At 36.4% G+C, this 25,985-nt stretch overlaps 4 protein-coding genes across 4 annotated transcripts; 3 read left to right on the top strand and 1 right to left on the bottom strand.

The window, feature by feature from the left end:
* Window positions 1–207: 207 nt before the first annotated feature.
* LOC132008296 (olfactory receptor 4A15-like) lies at window positions 208–1,131 on the top strand. Its single transcript, XM_059386839.1, has one exon. It carries the CDS (start codon window positions 214–216, stop codon window positions 1,129–1,131), a length of 918 nt encoding a protein of 305 aa, XP_059242822.1. The 5' UTR covers window positions 208–213.
* A 6,696-nt stretch (window positions 1,132–7,827) lies between these two features.
* Window positions 7,828–8,694, top strand: LOC132008292 (olfactory receptor 4A47-like). The gene is made up of 2 exons (XM_059386836.1): window positions 7,828–7,843; window positions 7,922–8,694. The coding sequence occupies exons 1-2, from the start codon at window positions 7,828–7,830 to the stop codon at window positions 8,692–8,694; spliced, it is 789 nt and encodes a 262-aa protein (XP_059242819.1).
* Window positions 8,695–11,383: 2,689 nt separating this feature from the next.
* On the bottom strand, window positions 11,384–11,883 carry LOC132008306 (protein SET-like; the record flags this gene model as incomplete). The annotated part of the gene is made up of 1 exon (XM_059386848.1): window positions 11,384–11,883. A coding segment is annotated over one exon (435 nt), but the record flags the coding sequence as incomplete, so codon positions are not given.
* Window positions 11,884–19,588: 7,705 nt separating this feature from the next.
* LOC132008287 (olfactory receptor 4A15-like) lies at window positions 19,589–20,506 on the top strand. The gene has a single exon (XM_059386831.1). The coding sequence runs from the start codon at window positions 19,589–19,591 to the stop codon at window positions 20,504–20,506; it is 918 nt and encodes a 305-aa protein (XP_059242814.1).
* Window positions 20,507–25,985: the final 5,479 nt, after the last annotated feature.

The raw sequence follows: 25,985 nt of genomic DNA, 5'->3' as shown, positions 1-25,985 counted from the left end.
CCTGAGTCAGCAAGACTGGTGAGGTTAGGGAGAATGTTTTCATCCACCTTGTATTCTTATAATTTCTGAAAGTACTGGAACATAAGAAATCACAATGCTTATTAGGTAAATGAATAAACAGATTGTGTTAGATTTCAGGAAGTCAACAGTAATTATCACATTTATAGCTATTTTTTTTATTGAACTGTGAAATAAGGAGATGCAAAGGAACATATGGAACACAAGAACAATGTGACTGAGTTTGTCCTCTTGGGGCTCACCCAGAGCCTCCAAGGTCAGAAAATACTATTTGTTGTGTTCTTGATTATCTACATCATGACGATGGTGGGCAACCTACTCATTGTGGTGACTGTGGTGGTCAGCCCAACCCTGGATGCCCCTATGTACTTCTTCCTTGGTTACTTATCATTTATGGATGCTGTTTATTCTACTACAGTTACTCCAAATATGATTATAGACTTACTCTGTGAGAAGAAAACCATTTCCTTCAAAGCTTGCATGTCCCAACTCTTTATGGAGCACTTATTTGGTGGTGCTGAGATTTTGCTCCTGGTGGTAATGGCCTATGATTGCTACGTGGCCATCTGCAAACTCTTGCATTATTTGACAATCATGAATCAACGGGTGTTTATTCTGTTGTTGTTTTTGACCTGGCTTGGGGGTTTTCTACATGCTTTTGTTCAACTTCTCTTTGTTTACAACCTTCCCTTCTGTGGTCCCAATATTATCGACCACTTTATCTGTGACATGTACCCGATATTAAAACTTGCATGCGCTGACAACTATGTTTTTGATCTCGCTGTAGTTGCCAATGATGGGGCAATCTGTGTGGGCATCTTTACAGTCTTACTCATTTCCTATGGGGTCATTCTGCACTCCCTGAAGACTCTCAGTCAGGAAGGAAGGCACAAAGCCTTATCCACTTGCGGCTCTCACATTACAGTGGTGGTCCTCTTCTTTGTCCCTTGCATTTTTATGTATGTGAGACCTCCTTCTACTTTACCCATTGATAAACCCTTGACTGTGTTTTGCACAGTTATCACCCCTATGTTAAACCCTCTGATCTATACTCTGAGAAACGGAGAGATGAAAAATGCTATGAAAAAGCTGTGGACCCGAAGAAGAAAATGATGCTGAAGAGAAATCGTCACCTTTTTTTAATGAAGAGTTACTCCACCTAGGAAAGGATTATTATTTTTTTTTGTAATGAATTTTAATGAACTTGTGTGTGGTGAAAGCATTAAGTTGTAAATATTATAATGATCAAAAAAGTTTTCTAAGATTTTCATAAATTGTTAGGAAAGTAGAACTTAGGTTTTGGGCATAATGTTTTTTATTGAAACTATAGGTTTGTGTTCTATGTGATGAGTTTTGCTATAATTAATCCTGATCTTTGTTTTCATTACTGGACAATTTTCACATGCTTCTCTTTTACCCAATTGTTCTTTTTCAGAACTAATAGTGTTCATTATATATTTCAGAGAAAGATTAGAAGAAATGGGACATAAAGTTACTTACTGTCTTTTTACTCTGTATTTGAACAATGTGTGACATAGAGTCCACTCCATGAACTTTGTCAGTTACTTGTTCTTGAATTCTTGATCTCTTGAAGAGTTTTTACTGATGAATTTTCATGAACTCTTTCTACAATAAATATATACATTTGCTACAGTAGTCTTCTTTGATATTTGCTCAAAACATTTTTCTTATTTATGTTGTAATTATGGGTGTTTTTCTATAATGATGTTCCCATATTCTCTTAAATTTGATAAGTTCTATCCCATCACTCTTGGAAAATTTCATTTACTTTCATTTGGTGAATTTATAAATTTTATCATCTGCTTAAAAAATAAAAATAACTCCCAAAAACGTTTTCTTTTTAAGGATTTAAGGATTTAGGATTTATTTTTGTTTATAATAAGGACAAATCTAATCCTGCTTTCTTTAAATAGGAAAAATAATCTTCCAAGGTTACTATTAATTTTAGTAATAATTTAGAATTTTTAATTTAATATATCAAATTTTATATAATTAATGTGTTTGATTTGTGGCCCATTTCCCCTCCTCCTCCTCCCCCTTCTCCTCCTGCTCCTCCTTCTCCTTTTACTTTGGTTTATTTCCCTACCAGTATCATTCTATGTGAGTAGTCAAGGATTTTAAGGTGTATTATACCTTGTAGGAATAATCTCCTTTAATTACTCAGCCTTTACAAGTCTCTTGAAATTTCTCAATATTTATTTTTCTTGATAAACCTTAGGATTATTTTGTGAAGTTTGAAACCTTCCCATAAATCTATATTTAGAATTTCACGATCCTCCACATTGATTTTGAGGAAAATGGCATGTTTTCCTGTCTTGTTTTCCCATCCAGAATGAGACATATATTGTGAAGTCTTGGTCAACGTCTCAGTAAATTTGTAATCATTTTCATAGAATGTACATAAATCTTTTGGTTTTATTAATTAAATAGTAGCTCGTCTTATTTACATTTGATTCACATTTTCTTTTTTCAAATTTCAATTCAATTAGTCAACATAAAGTACATCATTATTTTCAGATGTATTTATCAGTTGCATATAACACCCAGTGCTCTTCACATTACATGCCCTCCTTAATGCCCATCACCCAGTTACCACACCCCCCCACTGACCTCCCCTTCCATAACCCTCAGTTTGTTCAACATTTCCAGTGAGCTGATCAAAAGGGCTTAGTGTCTTTTGCTGGCATGAATTATAGCACAATACTCAAAAGCATGTGTGTATGTTTGCATGCAAAATTTTATAGGCCTATATTTGACAATACACAAGTAGGTATTTAACCACAGAGATCTCTATCTGACCTCATGTAGCTCTGTATAATTACAGGTTATATATAGGTACATTTTTCAGTGATCTGTAGGTATATATCCAATTTCATATATATGTCTATATGTGAACACAGAGAGGTCTGTTTCCAAAAACATATGGATAAGTATCTGACTACCCATATGAATGTATATGTGTATACATAATTATTTGATATGATCACACACAGTGTTTCTGAGTACACACAAGGATATATCTTGCCATACACAAGTCTTTGTCTAATTATGTTAATTTGGGGAGGACATGACTGAATCATTCTGTTTCATGTGACACGGACTGAGGTTCCTCTCTGGTATTCAGCTGATTAGGGGCTTTTAGGGTGTGTTTAGGATGACATTACTCATGTGAGCTGTGCCTTGGCAGAGATGGCTAGAAGGTTGGAATCTTCCAGTTACTTCTCCTTCTCCATGTAGCCTATCTCTCCAGTGAGTATGTCAGATTTGTAAAATGGCAGTTCTGGGCTCTCAGAAGGATGAAACAGAAGGGATTGGGCCAGTTAAGATCTCCTTCCATCCTGACATGATCTTGAAGTTCAGGATTTCAAGTTCTAAATCCAGACTGCTTATGCACCAAAGGAAAAGGCAACCTATGCAATGAGGTAAAATATTTGCAAGTCATATACCTCATAAGTTTTTAATATCCAAAATGTATGAGGAATTTATACAACTAAATAGAAATGGAAATAAAAACAAAAATTGATTAAAAATTGAACAATGTGCCTAAATTGATATTTTCCTAAGAAGACATACAGATGGCCAAGAAGAACATGGAACATTGTTCTTCTTGTTCTTCTAGTAAGGTTTCCCTTACTAATCATAAGGGAAACGCCAATCAAAACCACAATCAAAACCATCTTATGTTAGTCAGAATGGCTAAAATTATCAAGACAGGGAACAAAAAATGTTGACAAGAATGTGGAGAAAGGGCAACCCCCAGGGGGAAGCCTTCTGGGAAAAAGAAACCAAAAGAACAATAGAACAGTTCAACAAAATTAAGAGCTAGTTCTTTGAAAGAATTAATAAGATTGATAAGCTCCTGGCCAGACTTATCAAAGAGAGAAGAGAAAGGACCCAAATAAATAAAATCATGAATGAAAGAGGAGCAATAACAACCAACACCAAAGGAATACAGTTATAAGAACATATTATGAGCAGAGATCAGAGATCTGCTCTGATCTTTCCTATTTGTCTTCTCCTGCTGGGTTTAGGCTTTCTTTTCTGTTCTTTCTTCATCTCTTTAGGTGAAAGGTTAGGTTGTGTATTTGAGACCTTTCTTGTTTTTTGAGAAAGACTTGTATTGATATATACTTTCCTCTGAGGGCTGCCTTTGCTGCATCCCAAAGATTTTGAGCAGTTGTGTTTTCATTTTCATTTGTTTCCATGATATTTTTAAATTATTTAGTTTCCAGGTTGACCCATTCATTCCTTAATAGGATGCTCTTTAGCTTCCATGTATTTGGGTTTTCCTCAATCACAAGAGGAACGTTGGAAAACGTTCCTCTTGTGATTGAGTTCTAGTTTCAAAGCACGTGGTCTGAAAATATGCAGGGAATGATCCCAATCCTTTGGTAATGGTTGAAATCTGATTTGTGACCCAAGATGTGATCTATTCTGGAGAACGTTACATGTGCACTAGAGAAGAATGTGTATTCTGTTGCTTTGGAATGGAATGTTCTCAATATATCTGTCCATCTTATCCAGTGTGTTATTTAAAACCTTTATTTCCTTGTTGATCATTTGTTTAGATGATCTGTCCATTTCAGTGAGGGGTGTGTTAAAGTCCCCTACTCTTTTTGTATTATTGTTGATGTGTTTCTTTGATTTGGTTATTAGTTGGTATATATAATTGGCTGATCCCATATTAGGGGCATAGATATTTAAAATTGTTAGGTCTAATTGTTGTACAGACCCTTTAAGTGTGATATGGTGTCCTTCCTCACCTCTTATTGTAGTCTTTATTTTAAAATATAGTTTATCTGATATAAGGATTGCCACCTCAGCTTTCTTTTTATGTCCACTAGATGTTAAATTGTTTTCCACTATGTCACTTAAAATCTGGAGGTGTCTTTGGGTCTGAAGTGAGTTTCTTGCAGACAGCATATCAATAGGTCTTGTTTTTTTAATGCGATTCTGATACCCTGTGTCTTTTGATTGGGGGCATTTATCCCATTTACATACAGAGTAACTATGGAAAGATATGAATTTAGTGCCATTGTATTTCCAGTAAGGTGACTGTTACTGTATATTGTCTCTGTTCTTTCTGGTCTATGTTACTTTTAGGCTGTCTCTTTGCTTAGAGAACTCCTTTCAATATTTTCTGGAGGGCTAGTTTGGTGTTTACAAATTATTTTATTTTTTGTTTGTCTTGAAAGTTTTTTTTTTATCTCTCCGTCTATTTTCATTGACAGCCTCACTGGGTATAGTATTCTTGGCTGCATATTTTTCTTATTTAGTACTCTAAATATATCATACCAGTTCTTTCTCTGTGGTTGGGTCTGTTGTCAATCTAATATTACTACAGTTGTATTTTACAGACCTCTTGTCCTGAGCTCTTTTCAGAATCTTCTCTTTGTCATTGAGAGTTGTAAATTTTACTATTAGATGATGTGTTGACCTATTTTTATTGATTTTGAGGAAGGTTCTCTGTGCCTCCTGGATTTTGATGCCTGCTTTCTTCCCAAAATTAAGGAAGTTCTCTGTTATAATTTGCTCCAATATATCTTCTGCCTTTGTCTTTCTTCTTCTGGGACCCTCCCCCACTGAAGTCTATCTTCCCAAATATTGCCTTGGATTCACTTTTCCACACATCCTACCTTCCAGTTAGTGGTTACTTTTCTGTTCATAGAATCGTGCTATTATTTTCTTTATCTCTTGTTGAGTTTGTAGGTGTTCAGAATGGTTTGAAAACCATGTATCTGAATTCCTGGGACCAGATGAAATTTAGGTCTCCTACTCCTCCACCATCTTGCTTTTCCTCCTCAAGTTATTTTTGAGTCTTTTTCAGAAGTTTGTGAAGAAACTTTACCATTTTATCTAAGGTATTAATTGTAATAGAATAATTTTTTCCAGAAAAATCATTTATTATCCCTTTAAAGCCTGAAGCATCTGTATGAGTTTATTTCCTTTTCAACTTCTTATATTGGTATTTTACCTTGATCACCATTGCTAGAAATTCACCAGTTGTAGAATAATAGTACTAAGTTTTGGTTGTTGTAGTTTATTTTGTTTAATATTTTATATTGTATTGTGTTTTTTTAATCTTTCCATTACATCCTTGTTGTTTTTTTTTTTTTTTAATTTTGACATTGATTTAGTCCTCTATATTTAACTTAAGATAAGAGCTTAGCTCTTTAGGATCTTTATTTTTAACACAAGCATAAGCTATGCATGCATTTATGTAAATTGTAGACAAGTAACTTTTTGTGTGGTTTAGCACATCAAATAGATCTTCAGCTGGTTCCTACAGGTACTTAATGACTTATTATCTATGAATCTTATGACTTAGAAAATACAATATACAACCAAATGTGGAAATGAAGATGCTCAGTGGAATTCATCATAATCTGTGGGAAAATGAGTAAGAGTAGAAACCTTCAGAGACTTGATTTAGAAACAGGCTCTTGTTGGAAAATAATTTGTTTCTTGTAGAAGTAGTCACTAAATTGATACTGGACTGAAATTAAAGGGCTGAATTAATGAACTGAAAATTATTATGGTATCAGTTGACATACATTCAGGCCTCGGTCAACTGCATCCATTCCAACACAGAACTGAAGTTTGTTCAACTATGTAATGAAGATTATGGCTCTTCTTACTGTAAATACCAAATGTGATTCATTTAGTTGTGAGTGTGTGATTGGAATCCACTGTAGGCATTGTGAACAGTGGAGTGATTCCAATCATCCTTATAAACAAATCATTTGAGCTTCCTTATGAGAATAAATTGATGGAGGCCAGAATGAAAGGGAAGAGATGTGGCAGAAGGTTAGTTTAGTGGGCTGGAGAATTGGTAGTTGGAGAAAAATGATCAAGTTTGTGAACTGTTTTAAATGGGGGTTAATACGATTTGTTAAAAGTATCAATATGTGATATGAGAGCAAGAAAGGCATGAAAGACATCATGACATTTCTTATCTGAGGAATGACTTGGAAGGTAGTACCATTTAGTAAGATGGGAAACACCTGTGTTTGTTGCTGAAAATTAAAAATTTAGTCTTATTAGTTCTGAATTAATATTGAATTAGAGATGTTCAGAGTCAGAGATATTACATATGTGAAGTTCAAAAATTAAGGGAGAGAACCAACATTGGAAAGGTTCCACATTTTTGGTCAGAAAAAGGAGGCATATCCAGCCAGAGATCTCAAGAAAGAAGTCTCAGTGAGGGAAGACAATCCAGGGTAGTGATCTTTCATTCCTAATTTGAGCCACTCAGTTTGAAAATGTCAGTTACCTTTAATCAGTCTCAAGTATTTTCCTTTTGTGACTTTATAAACTGTGTACCTTTTCATGGATTCTCTTGCCCACTTTTCTTGTCTCTCCACTTTTTCTTTAAAACTCAGTGGAAGCATTTCTTCCTCTGGGAAGTCTTCTCTGATTGTTAGTTTGACATATTCCTACTCCTGAACTTTACATTGTGCAACTCTTTTTATACTGACACTTTTAACTCTGGTGATTATTAGGTATGCTATCACTGAATATAGGAAATCCAAATTCAATTTGGGAATCACCTCTATGAAACATTGGACAAAAACAGGTACTCCTGCCACGTTTTTAAATCGAATGAATCAATAAAATATTAATTTTATAATATATTTAAAAGTTTTCTCCCTTGTTTTATAGATCAGCCTGGTTCTAATATGAAAAGTCAGCTCCTATGCAGACTAGATGGAACCACCAAACTATATAACTTACTTTGTCCTCTTGGGGCTCACCCAGGATTAAAAGGAACAAAAGATCCTTTTTGTTATGTTCTTACTGAAATTAAAGGATTGAATTAATGAACTGAAAATTATTATGGTGTTAGTTGACATACCTTCATATTATGTATATTCATACATACATATTTTGACTGTGGTGGGAAACCTGATCATTGTGGTAACTTTAAGAGTCAGTAAGATCCTGGCATCACCTATGTACTTTTTTCTTGCTAACTTATCTTTCATGGATGTCATTTATTCCTCTTGTATTTCCCCCAGATTGATTTCAGAGGTTTTCTTTGGGAGAAGTACCATATCCTTTCAATCTCGTATGACCCAGCTCTTTATAGATCACCTTTTTGGTGGCTCAGAGGTCATTCTTCTGCTAGTGATGGCCTATGACCGCTATGTGGCCATCTGCAAGCCCTTGCATTATCTGGTGATTGTGAGGCAATGGGTGTGTGTTGTGCTGCTGGTAATGTCCTGGGTGGGAGGTTTTCTGCATTCAGTAATTCAGGTTAGCACTATTTATGGGCTCCCATTCTGTGGCCCCAATGTCATTGATCATTTTTTCTGTGACATGTACCCCCTATTGAAACTGGTCTGTACTGATACATATGTGGCCGGCCTGTTAGTGGTGGCCAATGAAGGGTTTATCTGCAGTATTGTGTTTGTGCTCTTGCTCATCTCCTATGGTGTCATCTTGAACTCTCTAAAGAACTTTAGTTCAGAAGGCAGGCAGAAAGCCCTCCAGACCTGTGGTTCCCACATCACTGTGGTGGTCTTCTTTTTTGTTCCATGTATTTTCATGTATGCAAGACCTGCTAAGACCTTACTTATTGACACATCATTGACTGTTTTATACAGTCATAACCCCCATGTTGAATCCACTGATCTACACACTGAGAAATTCTGAGATGACAAATGCCATGAAGAAGCTCTGTAAGAGAAACGTCATATCAAATAGCAAATAAAAATATTGTCAAGATCATAGTTTATCATTAGAGCCAATCTTCTCAATGTTAAAGTCCATTTTAGTGTAAATGCCTTTACAGTCTGAGTCAATAATTTGTAATGAAGTAGTCAATGCAGTTTTATAGTTACATGAAATGTTATTTAATTTTTATTTTTTCATTTTGGTAAAATTAATATATAGTGTTTTCTTATTGTCATATACACAATAGCATGATTTAAAACAGTTCTATACATAGTGGTCACCATGGGTAAACTCCTAATCTCCATATGGGCTGGATATTGATGAATTTTTGTAGTTACATTAATTTTAATTAATTGCTGTTTAGTATTATTACTTATTTTCTCACTATTATTTTCATGTTTAGTTGGGTTCCTGCCTTTTTTTTTAAACATAGAATGCTTTAGTAGCTTCATGTGTGCAATATTATAATTCAACAGTTCTATTCCTCACCAAGTGCTCACAACAAGTGCACTCCTTTATCTCCATCACCTATTTAACTCACCCCCCCTCTTCTCTGGTAACCATCAGATTGTTCTCAAAGATTAAGAGTCTGTGTCTTGATATCTCTCTTTCTCGTCTACCTTTTCTGATATTGTATTTGAAATTTTGTGAGTAAAATTGCACCTAGAATTTATTCTTTATCTTTTTTGTGGGGATTTTTTGTTAACACATTATGTGTGTTTATTCTTCTGTTCCTTAAAGACACTATGAGGTTGATTCTATACTTGGACCCATTTTTTGATTGTACTGATGGAGGTTCATTGGGGTTAAGTAGCTTCCCCATGGCCACCACCCTGTGAGAGTGTCAATGCCAAAGTCAATCCCCAGACTTAAGCCTACGTTACTAATCACATCTCTACAGCTGCTTCTTTGGTGGAATTCTCCCACAAAGGCATCTCAGGTTTGGTGTTTCCTTGATGGTTAGTTTTTCTTATCTGATTTTATTTATTTATTAACATGTAATGTATTATTTGCTTGGGGTACAGGTCTTTCACCAGTCTTACACAATTCACAGCACTCACTATAACACATGCCCTCCCCAATGTCCATAACCCAACCATCATACCCGCCCCCTCTGCCCCAGAAACCCTCAGTTTATTTCCTGAGATTAAGAGTCTCTGTTGGTTTGTCTCCTTCCCGATCCCACCCTGTTTCATTTTTCCCCCTCCTTACCCCGAAAACCTCTCGCCCTGCCTCTCAAGTTCCTCATATCAGAGAGATCATATGATAATTGTCTTTCTCTGATTGACTTCTTTCACTTAGTGTAATATCCTCTAGTTCCATCCACGTCATTGCCAGTTGCAAGATTTCATTTTTTGACAGCTGAATAGTATTCCATTATATATATACTACATCTTCTGTATCCATTCATCTGTTGTTGGACACCTAGGTTCTTTCCATAATTTGGCTATTGTGGGCATTGCCACTATAAACATTCGGGTGCACATGCCCCTTTGAATCACTACATTTGTATCTTTAGTGTAAATTCTCAGTAGTGCTATTGCTGGGTCATAGGGCAGCTCCATTTTCAACTTTTTGAAGATTGCTTTCAACTGTTTCCAGAGTGGCTGCACCAGCTTACATTCCCACTGACAGTGTAGTAGGGTTCCCCTTTCTCCACATCCTCACCAACAGCTGTCATTTCCTCACTTGTTAATTTTACCCCATTCTAACTGGTATGAGGTGGTATCTCACTGCAGTTTTTATTTGTATTTCCCTGATGTCGAGTGATGTTGAGCAATTTTTCATGTATCTGTTGGCCATTTGGATGGCTTCTTTGCAGAAATGTTTGTTCAAGTCTTTGTACACATTTAGTTTTATTGTAACAAAGCAACTTGTACAATTTAACGTTTAAAACTGAGCATCATCTTTCCTTTCTAGTGAAACAAAAAGAAAATTTTAAAAATAAACAGGAACAAATTTACAATAGAGAATGTCAATTCCAAATAAGATCCTCCAAATTCTGCTGATTCTCCCATCGAGTGGCAGGGCTCAAGTCATCATTAGGAGAGAGTTTTATTTTAAAAGTGTCATCTTAAACTGCAAGGATGTCTGTTAAACATCACAATTAAACATGCCAAAGGAGAAGCCATGTTGTCAAAATGCCCACTTAACACACCCAAACATCTCAAACCCACCCTTTGCTGACCTTCTATAACCCCATTTTTAAATTTTTTTTCTTTTTTTTAAACAAGAGAAAGTAGACAGGTACATGTTGGTAAATGCTAACTGTCCATATTCACATAGAGACACAGTGTAATCTCTGAGCCCAATATACAGAGAAAGGAGGAAAAAAGCTAGAATTCTATGCACTACTACACAGGAGCCTAGCACCTTCCAGCTTCCAGCAGAGTTAGGGGGGAAGATGGTTTTTCTTTTTTCCCACAGAGCATGGTGGTGTTGATTTCATAAAGTTTTTGTTTTTGTTGAGACAGGAAGGGACAAAAATGAATTTGGAACAAATAGGGGTAGAGATTCTTTTCCCACTGTATTTTGCTCAGGGCATTTCCCCCCAAAATAAGCTGAGAACCATGGTATAAAGGTAGATAAAAAAAAAAAAAAAAGAGAGAGACTTCAAAAAACAGGGCAAATTAGCATGAGAGGAGAAAAGAAAAAGGAAAAAAAAAGACGTCAACTTGCTCCCAGGAACTGAAGAAAATTAAAAAAGGAAGGTTGGAATCCATCAGTATTCCATTAGTCATCTTCTCCTTCATCCTCCTTTCCTTCCTCCCCCTCATCATCTTCATCTTCTTCACCTTCATCCTCATCTCCTTCTTCATCAATATCTTCCAATCCTTCTTCTTCTTCTTCATCATCATCATCCTCTTCTCCTTCCCCTTCTTCATCATCCATATTGGGAACCAAGTAGTACTGTAATGGATTTGTCCAAATATCATCTTTGATGACCTCTCCTAACTCATCTGCACCTGCATCAGAATGGTCAGTAACCCAGGTGAGGAAGTTCTCTGGTTCCTCATGCTGTCTCTTCCTGCTGGATTTATTCTTTGTTTGACTTGAATGTTTCATCAAATCCTTTCCAGATTTCCATTTGATTTCAGTGGAATTTGAAGATGGATCACCACTCTCATTCAGATGAAATTCTTTGGAGAAAACTTTATTTTTGAAGTAAGGGTTTTCTGCCCATTTCTTGATTGGATTATTTGTTCCTTGGGTATTGAGTTTGACAAGGTTTTTATAGATTTTGGATAGTAGCCCTTTATCTGATATGTCATTTGCAAATATCTTCTCCCATTCTGTTGGTTGTCTTTACTTTTGTTGACTGTTTCCTTTGCTGTGCAAAAGCTTTTGATCTTGATGAAGTCCCAATATTACATTTTTGCCCTTGCTTCCCATGCCTTTGTTTTGACATCTGCAAATCAATCATTGTGGTACAATACATTAATAAAAGAAAGAACATGAACCATATGATACTCTTAATAGGTGCTGAAAGAACATTTGCCAAAGTACAACATCCTTTCTTAATCAAACCTCTTCACAGTATAAGGATAGAGGGTACATATCTCAGTATCATCAAAGCCATCTATGAAAAACCCACAGTGAATATCATTCTCAACGGGGAAAAACTGAGTGTTTCCCCTAAGGTCAGGAACATGGCAGGACTGTCCATTATCACCACTGCAATTCAACATAGTATTAGGAGTCCTAGCCTCAGCAATCAGACAACAAAAAGAGGTAAAAGGCATCCAAATCAGCAAAGAAGAAGTCAAATTCTCACTCTTTGTAGATTGTATGATATGTTATGTGGAACATCCAAAATACTCCACACCAAAGCTGCTAGAACTCAGACAGGAATTCAGTAAAGTGTCAGGATATAAAATCAATGCACAGAAATCAGTTGCATTTCTATACACCAGTAGCAAGACAGAAGAAAGAGAAATTAAGAAGTTGATCCCATTTACAATTGCACACAAAACCATAAGATACCTAGGAATAAACCTAACCAAAAAGGCAAAGAATCTGTACTCAGAAAACTATAAAATGCTCATGGAAAAAAATTGAGGAAGATATGAAGAAATGGAAAACTGTTCCACACTTATAGATTGGAAGAATGAATATTTTGAGAATGTCTATGCTACCTAAAGCAATCTACACGTTTAATGCAATCCTTATCAAAATCCCATCCATGTTTTCAAAGAAATGAAACAAATCATCCTACCATTTATATGGAACCAGAAAAGACCCTGAATAGTCAGAGGAATGTTGAAAAAGAAAATCAACAAGTTGCATCAAAATTCCAGACTTTAATCTCTATTACAAAGCTGTCATCATAAAGACAGTATGGTACTGGGACAAAAACAGACACATAGATAAGCAGAACAGAATAGGGAGCCCAGAAATGGACCTTCAACTCTATGGTCAACTAGCCTTCGACAAAACAGCAAAGAAAGTCCAATGGAAAAAGACAGTCTTTTCAACAAATGGTGTTGGAAAAATTGGACAGCCACATGCAGAAGAATGAAACTGGACTATTTCTTTATACCACACACACAAATAGTCTCAAAATGGATGAAAGACCTCATTGTGAGATGGGAATCCATCAAAATCCTTGAGGAGAACACAGGCAGCAACCTCTTCAACCTTAGCCACAGTAACTTCTTCCTAGAAACATCGCCGATCGTTAGTTTTTCATCCACGTTACTGATTTCTCTCAAAGATATTAATCCATTGATATTTCTTTCTCTGCCATTGTTAGTTCCGGTAAATTATGTTTCTTTAGATAATTGTCCATTTCATTCAGGTTCTTGCCATTATTTGCATAAATTGAGTAATTTGTATCTGGTGATTCATTTTTTTACTGTGCTGTAGTGATATTTATAATTTTTAAAATTTATAAACAGTAAGTTAGGCATAATTTCAAACTTATACAGCCCTGATTATTCCAAAATATGAATGAGAAGTTTGTAAACGGTCAAGGGATTTTCAAATTTGGACAGCCAAGGTGTTATTTTTCTCTAGTTTCAAATGACATTTTCCCCCAAAGAGTCAAATGTCCTCTTGAGCACTGTAAAATAACAGGACGGGCAGTTGTGTGTACCATGCACTTTGTGAGTGCTAGAAATTCTGGCAGAGATGTTGGCCAGAGAAGAGACAGGAGCCCTGCAGGAATTAAGAATGAGCCCCATCCTCACCTCCCACAGTGAAAGCAGTAACATCATGCCAACAGTCGCAAGAATTCACCTGATAATCTTTTTTTGGTCTTAAAGATTTATGTATGTATGTATGTATGTATGTATGTATTTGGGGCAAGTGTGGGGAGAGGTGGAGGGAGAGGGAAAGAGAGAATACCAAGAAGATTCCACACTGAGCAAACTTGAGACAATGCTTGACCCCATGACTTTGAGATCGTGATCTGGGATGAAATCAAGAGTTGAGCCATCATGATGCCTCCGATTCTGCTTCTTGGCTAGGATTCATGTCTTTTCTTCACTATTTCCAGCTAGTCCCTGCGGCAAGAGTCAGAGGTAGCCTTGAACATTCTTTTTTTTTTTTTTTTTTAGAGATTTTATTTATTTATTTGACAGAGAGAGATCACAAGCAGGTAGAGAGGCAGGCAGAGAGAGAGGAGGAAGCAGGCTCCCTGCTGAGCAGAGAGCCCAATGCAGGGCTCAATCCCAGGACTCTGAGATCATGACCTGAGCTGAAGGCAGCGGCTTAACCCACTGAGCCAGCCAGGCGCCCCTAGCCTTGAACATTCTTATTCTCACTGTATGTTGTATTTCAATTATACCATAAAGCATCACATAAAGAGGAGGAAAATTCTGCTTTTAAAATCACCATGAAGTAAGTGAGGTGGTTTAGGATTACTTTATTCAGCATGATACTGATTTTGGATTTAAGACTTACACTTTTATTATATATTAGGAAATACCCATCTATGCTCATAATATAACAGTACATTTTGTCGGGTTTGGCCAGCAAACTCTGAAGCAGCAAATAAGATTGCTCCAGATACCTTAGTAGGAGAAAGGAGAGGGCCTGGAAGCAAACACTTTAGGGGCAAAAGCTCCCAGGCCAGACATCTTCTACTTTTATTGTGAATGTTATCAAGACAATAGTGGAATAAGAAAGGAAGGAGGGAATGGGAAGCTGTAATAATCCAGACAGTGCTATTGGGAGTTTATCTTGTGAATAGAACAAGCTGTGCTCCTGATGGACATGCAGATAGGGAGTGCCTGGAGCATGTGACTTCCAAAGATAAGTGCTTCTCCTAAGTCAAGCATTTACTCTCTGGATGAGTGCATTGAGCCACAATGAGGATCTGGTTAACCTTAAAAAAAACCAAGCCCCAAAACCTAGGGCCCAGTTGTCTGGACATTCTTTCTTTGATTTTCTACTAGTCTGATCCAGGGAGGCATGGATTTTTAAATATTATCTAGCCAGACACTATGAATTGCCACACTTTTAGAAAGTGAGATAGAATTAATTAACTGTGAGATAGAATTAATTAACTATGTTTAAGAGCTTATAAATACAATCATGTGTTTTTTTTTTTCCTTGACCTATTTTCACCTGATCTAGGTAAATTTAAAAATATATAATTATCATTGTACTGGGAAGGTTCATTCAGCACAAGAAGGGGTAACAGGGTCTAAATTTACCCTTCTGCCTAAAACATCAAACAAGTTGGAAAATATGCAAAATACTGATTTTCAAGACTAGACATCAGAAGGAGTGATCACTGAGAGATGAGAAAAAAACAAGTTGAGTCCTAGAATTGTCCCAGCTTTGCATTGAAAAGTTTTCATGCTGCGGCACAGACAGGAATATTTAGGAAATCCTGGACAGCCTTTGAGTTGAGGGCAAGGAACTGAGAGTCCTACAGCAAGGCACCAAGGGAGCTAGCATGCAGAGGGTGATATTCTGGAGAGGATAGAGCTAGCAAGGCAGGGAGACTGAGAGAGAGATAGAGAGAGACAGAGAATGGAAGTAGAGTGAGTGGGAAGGAGAGGGAGGAATGAGAGAGAAGGGGGAAAAGGGAGAGTTAGAGGAAACGAGGAGGGAAGGGGAAGGAAGGGAGGAATAGAGAGAGAGAGGACAGAGGAGGGAGGAAAAAAGGAGGGAGAAAGGGGAGAGAGAATAAGAGAGATAGAATATGAGAGGGTACTTGAGAGAGATGAGAGGAAACTTGAGAAGAGAGCATGAGAGATTAGTGAGACTATGTGAGAGACAACAGGACAGAGAAAAAGAAAAGGAAAGAATCAGTGCTGGAGAGCTGCAAGGATCCTCCTAGATTGTTCATCAGAGTAGCGATCAGTGTGTGCAGGTGCATTTGAGGAAACTGCTTGGGGCTGGGTGGTGATTTACCTGGCTGCATAGGGAGGATTGCCCAGTGCTCCCTGGGTCAGTCACAGTGGCCTGTCTTTCAGCTGGACAACTTGGGCCGGTTCTGGATCACAGGGCGGGACACTGGTTGAGGTCTTAGGAAGATCTTGCGTCAGTAATGGGACACAATTGTCCCTAAACTGAGCACTGTTCCAAACCTGTCGAATAAACCATAACAGTAAGAATAAAGAAAAAAATCTCCAAGGAAAACATCCAAGAGAAACTAATGTGTTTAGAATTTTATGTTTCTGCTAACATGAGAGATTGGTCTGATTATTGTTCCGGTGATGCTCTTGTTTCATTCTGGTTTAAGGGTTATGCTGGGTGCACAAAATGAGTCAGGAATTATTTCAAGTTCTCCTCAGCCCTGAGCCATTTATGTATGGTCCTACATTTTGATTAATTGTTATGTAGTATCATTGATAATGTTATATGGGAGTAGAATTTTGTTTAAAGAGAAGAAACATATCAAATGATTTATTTACTTAAAAGTGTTAGGTAATTCCAGGTTTTAATTATTTTTTGTCTCTTCAGAAATCTATGTCTTTCATAACAGAGCTCCACTTTCTAAACAGGCAAGTATATTGTCATAAATTTCATTGTTGATTTTATTTTAATATCTTTTTCAGATATGTAGAATACATTGTTAACAATGTCTTCATTCTTGATTCTGATCATTTGTTCTTTTAGTTTTTCTTCACCCGTTCTGCTAGGAACATTAATTTTGTAAATCTTTCGAAGAGCCAATCCTGGCTTTATGTATTTTTTCTTTTTTTCAATAAAATTAAATTTCAATGATTTCTGTCTTTTATTTACTACTTCCTTTCTACAGTGTTCTCTCGGTGTATTTTGCTTTTCTGTTTCCAGCTTCTTGAGATGAAATGTTAACTCATTTCTTACAATATCTCTCATTTCCTAATACTTGTCACTAAAGCCACTAATTCCATTCTACACACTCCTTTAAATAATTGGGAAACACCGTTATATTGGGGTTGGATTCCACTATATATATATTCTGTATGATTTAAGTCCTTTGAAATGCATTGCAAATTGTTTTTTGTTTTTTGTTTTGTTTCTTTTTTTTTTTTTTTTTTTTTTTTTTTGGCTAAGTGTTGTCTCTCAGCTCTTTGAGGTAAGTGGACTCCTCCCACAGTGTTTTCATCCTCCCCTCTCCCATACTAACACAGTTTCTATCTACTTGCCTGTGTGCCCCTATGTGACAAAATCAAGATTCTTCCCCTTGCATGAGAAACTTGCTTTACTACATTTGAGACAACATTAAAATGGGTAGTATGAAATTTGCTCTCATGATGTTCTGAAAGTCAGTTCTAGGTGTCCATGTGCAAAGACATAGCTTAAACCTAAATGAAATAGCTTTGCCTATTTTGAAAGTCATGCTTGAAAGAACAGAAGTTTTACATATTTTAATTCTGTCCACACTGGACATTTCTCCTTTGGTGATTCAATCTTAAGTTGTTCTTTGGGGATTCTACATCCTCCCCCTCCAGCCCCCAGAGGACATGTTTCTTCAAGTCCTGTTGTACATGGTAATTATCCTGGTGGCATCTCTGGAGATGCAGGTCTACCCTCAAAATTATGATGAGAGTCCCAATGAATTTAATTAGGGAAGAATGACTCGTGGAGATGCAGCAGTGGAATGACTCAATGGCGCTTGTTGTGGTTCAAATGAAGATAAAGTGTTTACAGACCTTTATCTGGATCTCAAAGTGTATTTGGATCCATGTTCGTATGACTAGCTTTTTCAGGAATCAAATGATGGAGTCAGAACTTCACTAAGTTCACCTAGAACTTATTTTCCATCATTCAGGGAATCCAAACTTTAACTATGCTTTGTGCAGACAGATCAGGATAAATTATTGAGAAGTGACTGTCATAAAGTCATAAAGGATATTTCACTATTTTATTTATATTGACATGAAAAATAAACCACTCAATCTTTATTTAAGAAATTCACAATTTTTTCTCCGACAAAGTGGCTTTTTTTTTTTTTTTTTGTCATCAAGATGTTGGTTTAACATTTGTATTATGGCAAATTAGGCTAACAATGAAGATTTTGGTTCTCTTTGTTCATAGCCAATGTTCAGACTTTTTTAGATTACAGGGGCTTTTTATTCATTTTGAAAATCCCAGAAATTTAAGAGGTAAACTTTTTCTGAAAGACTGAAATGAATAAGAATTTATGCAACATAGAAAGTGTTGTTCACATGGAAATAGTTAAAGATCCTGTGATGATGCCTGTGTTTTCTTGGTCTATGTGCTCAGAGATGGTATCAGTGCACAAAAGACAAGGGACTGCAACCTTGAATTGAAAGGAGTTTCAGAACAGGTAACCCAGGAATTGTAACTAGTTGTAAGATTCCAAAGTAGACTTTATATTTTACATCTTGGTGGTGCTGGGATTCAGTCTTTTAAAATTCCTGCTGTGTGAATCTCATAATCAGCCATATTAGTGATTCTTTATGGTTATTAGAATATATGGGAATTAGCTCAGTTCTGTAACACTGCTTTTGGTTATTTTCATATGTAAAGATACAGAATAAATGTACTTTCTCTAACATCTCTAACATCAGTATTTTTAGAAACTAATTTCAGGCTTAAGGATATTTTTAATGGGACAGATATTTCTAACTCTACAGGTGATCCCAATTGATATGTTCTCTGAGCATTGTTTGCTGATCTATGGAAGTTTAGAATATGGTGTAGCATCCTCAGACTTGAATGAGTGATTTTGAGGAATCCAAGGTGACACTTTCATAATCAAGCTCTTACTTCTGATCCTATGTTTCTGTTTACTTTTAAGTTTAGTATCATGGCATATGTCTGTTGGATATTCCTATACGTGCTTCTTTATATGATTTACCCACTTGCCATTGGTTTCTTACTCTGAGTGTATTTTGATATTAACTCTGTGTATGTCCTCTGTAATGCAAGTCTTTCCCCCCATCTACTTTTATCTACTGATGTCCTGGTATCTTTTTAAAGACCTTGAGATGTTTTGATATCATAAAATGTACCTATTTCATTTATGAGTTAAGAGGATTCCAGAAGTTAGAAAGTCATCTCTTGCATTAGCTGGGAAGTAAATAGAAATCTTGCTGTAGTTTTTCATTAAATCAATGAATTTAAAAATTTGTATATGAAGAGTTCATTACATGTACAATTTTACTAGCTTCCAGTTGGAAAGTTGGTTGTGCCCCTCCATTTATTTATTACTGTATCCTTTCCCCACAATGTTTTTAGTGACTTATCTCTGCCCAAGTCAGCAAAACTGGTGAGGTTAGGGAGAATGTTTTCATCCACCTTGTATTCTTATAATTTCTGAAAGTACCGGAATATAAGAATCTACAATGCCTATTAGGCAAATGAATAAACAGATTGTGTTAGATTTCAGGAAGTCACCAGTAATTAATTATCACATTTATAGCTAATTTTTTCTTGAACTGTGAAATAAAGAGATGCAAAAGAACATATGGAACACAGGAACAATGTGACTGAGTTTGTCCTCTTGGGGCTCACCCAGAGTCTCCAAGGTCAGAAAATACTATTTGTTGTGTTCTTGATCATCTACATCATGACGATGGTGGGCAACCTACTCATTGTGGTGACTGTGGCAGTCAGTCCAACCCTGGCTACCCCTATGTACTTCTTCCTTGGTTACTTATCATTTATGGATGCTGTTTATTCTACTACAATTACACCAAATATGATTATAGACTTACTCTATGAGAAGAAAACCATTTCCTTCCAAGGTTGCATGTCCCAGCTCTTTATAGAGCACTTATTTGGTGGTGCTGAGATTTTGCTCCTGGTGGTCATGGCCTATGACCGCTATGTGGCCATCTGCAAACCCTTGCATTATTTGACAATCATGAATCAAAGGGCTTGTGTTCTGTTGTTGCTGTTGGCCTGGGTTGGAGGTTTTCTCCATGCTGTCGTTAAACTTCTCTCAGTTTACAACCTTCCCTTCTGTGGTCCCAATGTCATCGACCACTTTGGCTGTGACATGTATCCATTATTAAAACTTGCCTGCACTGACACCTACATTATTGGCCTCACTGTAGTTGCCAATGATGGAGCAATCTGTGTGGGCATCTTTACAGTCTTACTCATTTCCTATGGGGTCATTCTGCACTCCCTGAAGACTCTTAGTCAGGAAGGGAGGCACAAAGCCTTATCCACTTGTGGCTCTCACATTACCGTGGTGGTCCTCTTCTTTGTCCCTTGCATTTTTATGTATGTGAGACCTCCTTTCACCTTGCCCATTGATAAATTCTTGACTGTGTTTTACACAGTTATCACCCCTATGTTAAACCCTCTGATCTATACTCTGAGAAACGGAGAGATGAAAAATGCCATGAAAAAGCTGTGGACCAGAAGAAGAAAATGATGCTGAAGAGAAATTGTCACCTTTTTTCAATGAAGAGTTGCTCCATCCAGGAAAGGATTATTTATTTGTAATGAATTTCTCTTCAGGTTTAATGAACTTGTGTATGATGAAAACATTTAAGGTGTAAATATTTACAGTGATCAAAATGATTTCTAAGACTTTCATATATTGTTAGGAAAATAAGTCTATAGCTTTTGGGTATGAAATGTCTTTGTTGAAACTATGGGTTTCGGTTCTATGTGGTAAGTTATGCTATAGTTAATACTGTACCTTTATTTTCATTACTGGACAGTTTTCTCTTGCTTCTCTTTTGCCCAATTGTTCTTTTTCAGAATTAGATGTGCTCATTACATATTTCTGAGAAGCATTTTAAGAATGGGACCTTAGCACTTGGTTTACTCCTTCTTTACAAAGACAATCCTATTAATACCTCAGGTATATGTCTTATTTTTGTATTTGCAAGATATTTAATTGTGTAATTTTGTTCATTGCTTAGCATATAAGATTGAAAGGGAATGCTGTTTCCAAGTTATAATATTAATCATAAAGAAGGTAAGTGAAGAAAAAAAATTGAAAAAAATACATGGATGTAATAGGTTAGATTCACTTATTTTTCTGAGTACGGAATCCTACTATCTCCTCATGTGGAGAAACTTTGTTTGGTGTTATATTTTAACTGAGATGACCCATTAACACTCGCTGATCATTTGGAATATCTGATAATATCTCTGTCATTTTTTTAGCATCCCCATCTCTTCTGCTTACAGTGTTTCATAGTATTTTTTAAGGACCTAGGCCCTTCCTTTCCTATGAGGAATTACCATAATGCATAATTCATGACCTTCAAATATGCAATATGGAGCCTGACAGATATTTTGGATGATATCATTGTCAGAAAGATGCTGACAACATGGCTAACCATTATTACCTCTGTTGTGGATGGAATGCAGATTATTCGGCAATAATGACACCATAATATATATTGATTTCCGTAATGGAGACCTCTTTCTTAAACATCCCTCTCTCTGAATGAGGTATGAGAGACAATATTATTTGCCTCTAAAAATGTAGGAAGCATGCAGTCAAAGAAACTCCTGGCTTTGCCTCCCTTATTTAGTCTGGATTCATGAGGTACTCAGGCTTTGGGGAATTGAGCCTTTCACTGTTAAGTCACAGTGTATGAAAAACTCTATATCCCAGTTTTTAACCCAGTTAATATTACCTAGAGATACTTCATGTCATCTCAAAGTCTTCCCAAACATGACGTTATTCATTAAATGATAGTAAACATTTGATTTTATCAGAAGTTGCATAATGAAGTCATCATGTTTTGGATGTTGCTATATACTCAATATATTTGTTCCCTCCCCAATTCAGGAGGTAAATCCTATATAGTACATGGTATTTAGAGGTGGAGGGTTTGGGAGGTGATTAGGTTATGAAGGCAGAGCTCTCATGAATGGGTCTAACGTCTCCTTAAAAAGAGATACCACAGGAATACCTGGGTGGTTCAGTGTAAACCTGGTGATTCACAGACCTGTACCCCTGGGGATAAAAATACATGTTTATAAAAAATTAAAAAAAAAAATTATAAAAAAAAAAAAAAAAGAGTCTACCTTCAGCTCAGATCCTGACTTCAGGGCCCTGGGACTGAATTCCTCATGGGACTCCACTCCCTTCTTTTCTTCTCTCTCTGCCCCTTTCTTTGTCTCTCATGAATAAATAAATAAAATCTTAAAAAAAAAAAAAGATAAAAAGAGATACCCCGGGGCACCTGGGTGGCTCAGTGGGTTAAGTCTCTGCCTTTGGCCCAGGCCATGATCCCAGGCTGGGTTTGAGCCCCACATCTGGCTCCCTGCTCAGCGGGGGAGCCACCTTTTCTGTCTACCTGCTGTTCTCGCTGCTTATTCTCTCTCTTTTTCTCTCTCAAACAAATAAGTAATATCTTTAAAAAATGAGTAAAAAAGGGACACCACAGACCTCACTTGCCTTTTGTTATTTTTTCCCATGTGAGGAAACAGAAAAAAGATAGTAATCTATGAACTAGGAAGCAGGCTCTCACCAGATGGTAGGATCTGCAAGTGTCTTGATCTTGGACTTCAGGACACTTGCAGACCCCAGAACCATGAGAAATAAATGATACCGAAGCTAGTCAATGGTATTCTATAATGGACTTAGATAGACATTTAGTTAATTTCCAAATTTTTATTGTTATTTCAAGTACTGAGATAAAAATATCCTGGTTAATTGTCTCTGATCATCAGTCTGTAAGTTCCCTTAAGGCAGAGAACGTTACTGAACAGTCTTTGTACTCTGTATTTACAGAATGTCTGGGACATAGAATCCACTCCATGAACTTTGTCAGTTACTGGCATTCTCAAATTCTAAAACTATTGGAGTGAGAATTTTGAGTCTTTTTTTTTATTATATACATTCGCATCTTCTTTGATATTTGCTACAGTATGTTGTTTTGTTATAACTATGGGTGTTTTATATAAGGATGTCATCTTTTAACATTCTTTTACTTTGATTTCTTCTAGCACATCACTTGGGAAATGTCATTTACTGTCATTCAGTGAACTTATAAATTTGAATATTTAAAAAAAATAACTCCCCCAAAAGTTTTCTTTTCAAATAATCTAGGATTTATTTTTGTTTGTGATGAGGATATATCTAAGCTTGTTTTCCTCTAACAGGAAAAATAATCTGCTAAAGTTATTAATTTCAGTAATAATTTAAAATTTTTCTATTTAATATGTCAAATTTTATACAATAGTATGTTTGATTTGGGGCCCTTTTCCTCTCCTCCTCTGCTGCTGTCTCTCCCTCTTCTCCTCCTCCTTTTCTTTTGGTGTATTTTCCTACGACAAACATTCTATGTCAATAGCCAAGGATTTTAACGTGTATTATACCAGGTAGGGATAATCTCCCTAAATTACTCAGCCTTTTTAAGTCTTTTGCAATTTCTAAATATTAATTTTTCCTTATAAACTTTTTGAATATTTTGTGAAGTTTGAAATCCTCCCATAAAGCTATATTTAGTTTTATATGACACTCCACATTGATTTTAAGGAAACTGGCATGTTTTCATATCTTGTTTTCCCCATCCAGAATGAGACATAAATTGTGAAGGCTTGATCAATGTCTCAATAAAAATTGCAATAATTTCCATAGAATATATAAATCTTGCCTGTTGAATTCCTTATTTAAGAAGGAGCTTGTCTTATTTACATTTAATTCACATTTTCCATGAGATAATAAGAAAGGGCTCCATGTCTTTGCTGGAATGAGTTAGAGCACAGTTTTCGTAGGCACTGGTGTTTGTTTGCATGCAAATGTTCATAAGCCTACACTCGACAATACACAAGTATGTATCCAACCACAGAGATCTGTATCTGACCTCATGTAGCTCTGTATAACCATATGTAGGTACATAGTCAATGATCTGTAGGTCTGTATCCAACTTCATATATGTGTCTATATGTGAACATACAGAGGTGTATATCTGACAACATTAGGGGTAGTATTTGATGACCCATAGGAATACATATCTTTTATGTGTGTGTGTGTGTGTGTGTGTGTGTGTGTGTGTGTGTTTGATCATACACGGGCCTGTATTTATCTACACACAGGGCTTTTTTATATAAAGGTCTGTATCTGAGCGATATGAATTTGTTGAGGACTTGATAGAACAATTCTGTTCCATGTAGCATGGACTGAGGTTTTTCTCTGGTATTCAGCTGATTAGGGGGTGTTAGGGAGTGTTTCAGATGACTTTACTCATGTGAGCTGTGCCTTGGCAGGGATGGTGAGAAGCCTGGTATATTCTGGCTCCTTCTCCTTCCCCATGTAGTCTGTCTTTCCAGTAAGTATGTGAGACTTGTAAAAGTTCAGGGTTTCCTGAGGGAAGACACAGAAGGGATTAGGCCAGTTAAGGACTCATCCCATCCTGACATGATCTTGAAGTTCAGGATCTCAAGTTCTAAAACCACACTGCTTCTGCACCAAAAGGAAGGCAATCTGTGGAATGGAAGAAAATATTTTCAAGTCATTTATTTTATAAGGAGTTAATATCCAAAATGTATGAAGAATTTATACAACTAAATAGGAAAAAAGCAAATAAAAACAAGAAACTGGTAAAAAAAATTGACAAAGGGTCTGAATAGATATTTTTTAAAGAAGACATACAAATAGTCAAGCAGAACATGGGAAGGTCCTCAATGTTACTAATCATCAGAGAAATGCAAATCAAAACCACAATGAGATATACCTGTTAGGATGGATGTTACAAACAATTACGAGATAATGTGCTGGAGAGGATGTAGAGAGAAGGGAACCCTAGTTCACTGTTGTTGGGTATGTAAAGGTTTTCAGCCACTGTGCATAATGGCATGGAGATTCTTCAATAAAGTGAAATAAAACCACAATATGGTCCAGAAATGCCCCTTCTGTGAGTGTATCCAAGAATATAAAATCAGCATCTCAAGGAGATATCTGCACTCCTAAGTTCATGGTAGTATTACTCACAATAGCCAATATTGGAACAACCTAACCATCCAGTGATGGATGAATGGAAAAAGAAAAAGTGTATATAAGAGAAAGTCATTCAGCTATCAAAAAGAAGACAATCCTACCAACTGCAACACCATGAGAGACTTTGAGATCTCTCTCTCTCTCTTTGCTTTCTCTTTGTTTTAAAATTTTTTAAAAAATATTTTTTATTAATTAATTTATTTTCAGAAAAACAGTATTCATTATTTTTTCATAGTATTAGAAGTCCTAGCAACAGCAATCAGACAACAAAGAGAAATAAAAGGTATCCAAATTGGCAATGAAGAAGTCAAACTCTCTCTCTTCGCAGATGACATGATTCTTTTTTTTTTTTTTTAAAGATTTATTTATTTGACAGAGAGAAATCACAAGTAGACAGAGAGGCAGCCAGAGAGAGAGAGAGAGGGAAGCAGGCTCCCTGCTGAGCAGAGAGCCCGATGCGGGACTCGATCCCAGGATCCTGAGATCATGACCTGAGCCGAAGGCAGCGGCTTAATCCACTGAGCCACCCAGGCGCCCCGACATGATTCTTTATATGGAAAACCCAAAAGACTCCACCCCCAAACTACTAAAACCCATACAGCAATTCAGCAACGTGTCAGGATACAAAGTCAATGTGCAGAAATCAGTGGCTTTCGTATACACTAACAATGAAAATAAAGAAAGGGAAATTAGAGAATCAATTCCATTTACTATAGCACCAAGAACCAAAAGATACCTGGGAATAAATCTAACCAAAGATACAGATGTTGTGAAAAGAAGGGCTATCTGTACCCCAATGCTTATTGCAGCAATGGCCACGGTCGCCAAACTGTGGAAAGAGCCAAGATGCCCTTCAACGGATGAATGGATAAGGAAGATGTGGTCCATTTACACTATGGAGTATTATGCCTCCATCAGAAAGGATGAATACCCAACTTTTGTAGCA

Source organism: Mustela nigripes, unplaced genomic scaffold, assembly GCF_022355385.1.
Source record: "Mustela nigripes isolate SB6536 unplaced genomic scaffold, MUSNIG.SB6536 HiC_scaffold_77, whole genome shotgun sequence".
NCBI lineage: Eukaryota > Metazoa > Chordata > Mammalia > Carnivora > Mustelidae > Mustela > Mustela nigripes.
Note: the sequence above shows the minus strand (reverse complement) of the source record. Positions and strands in the feature narration are given on the sequence as shown.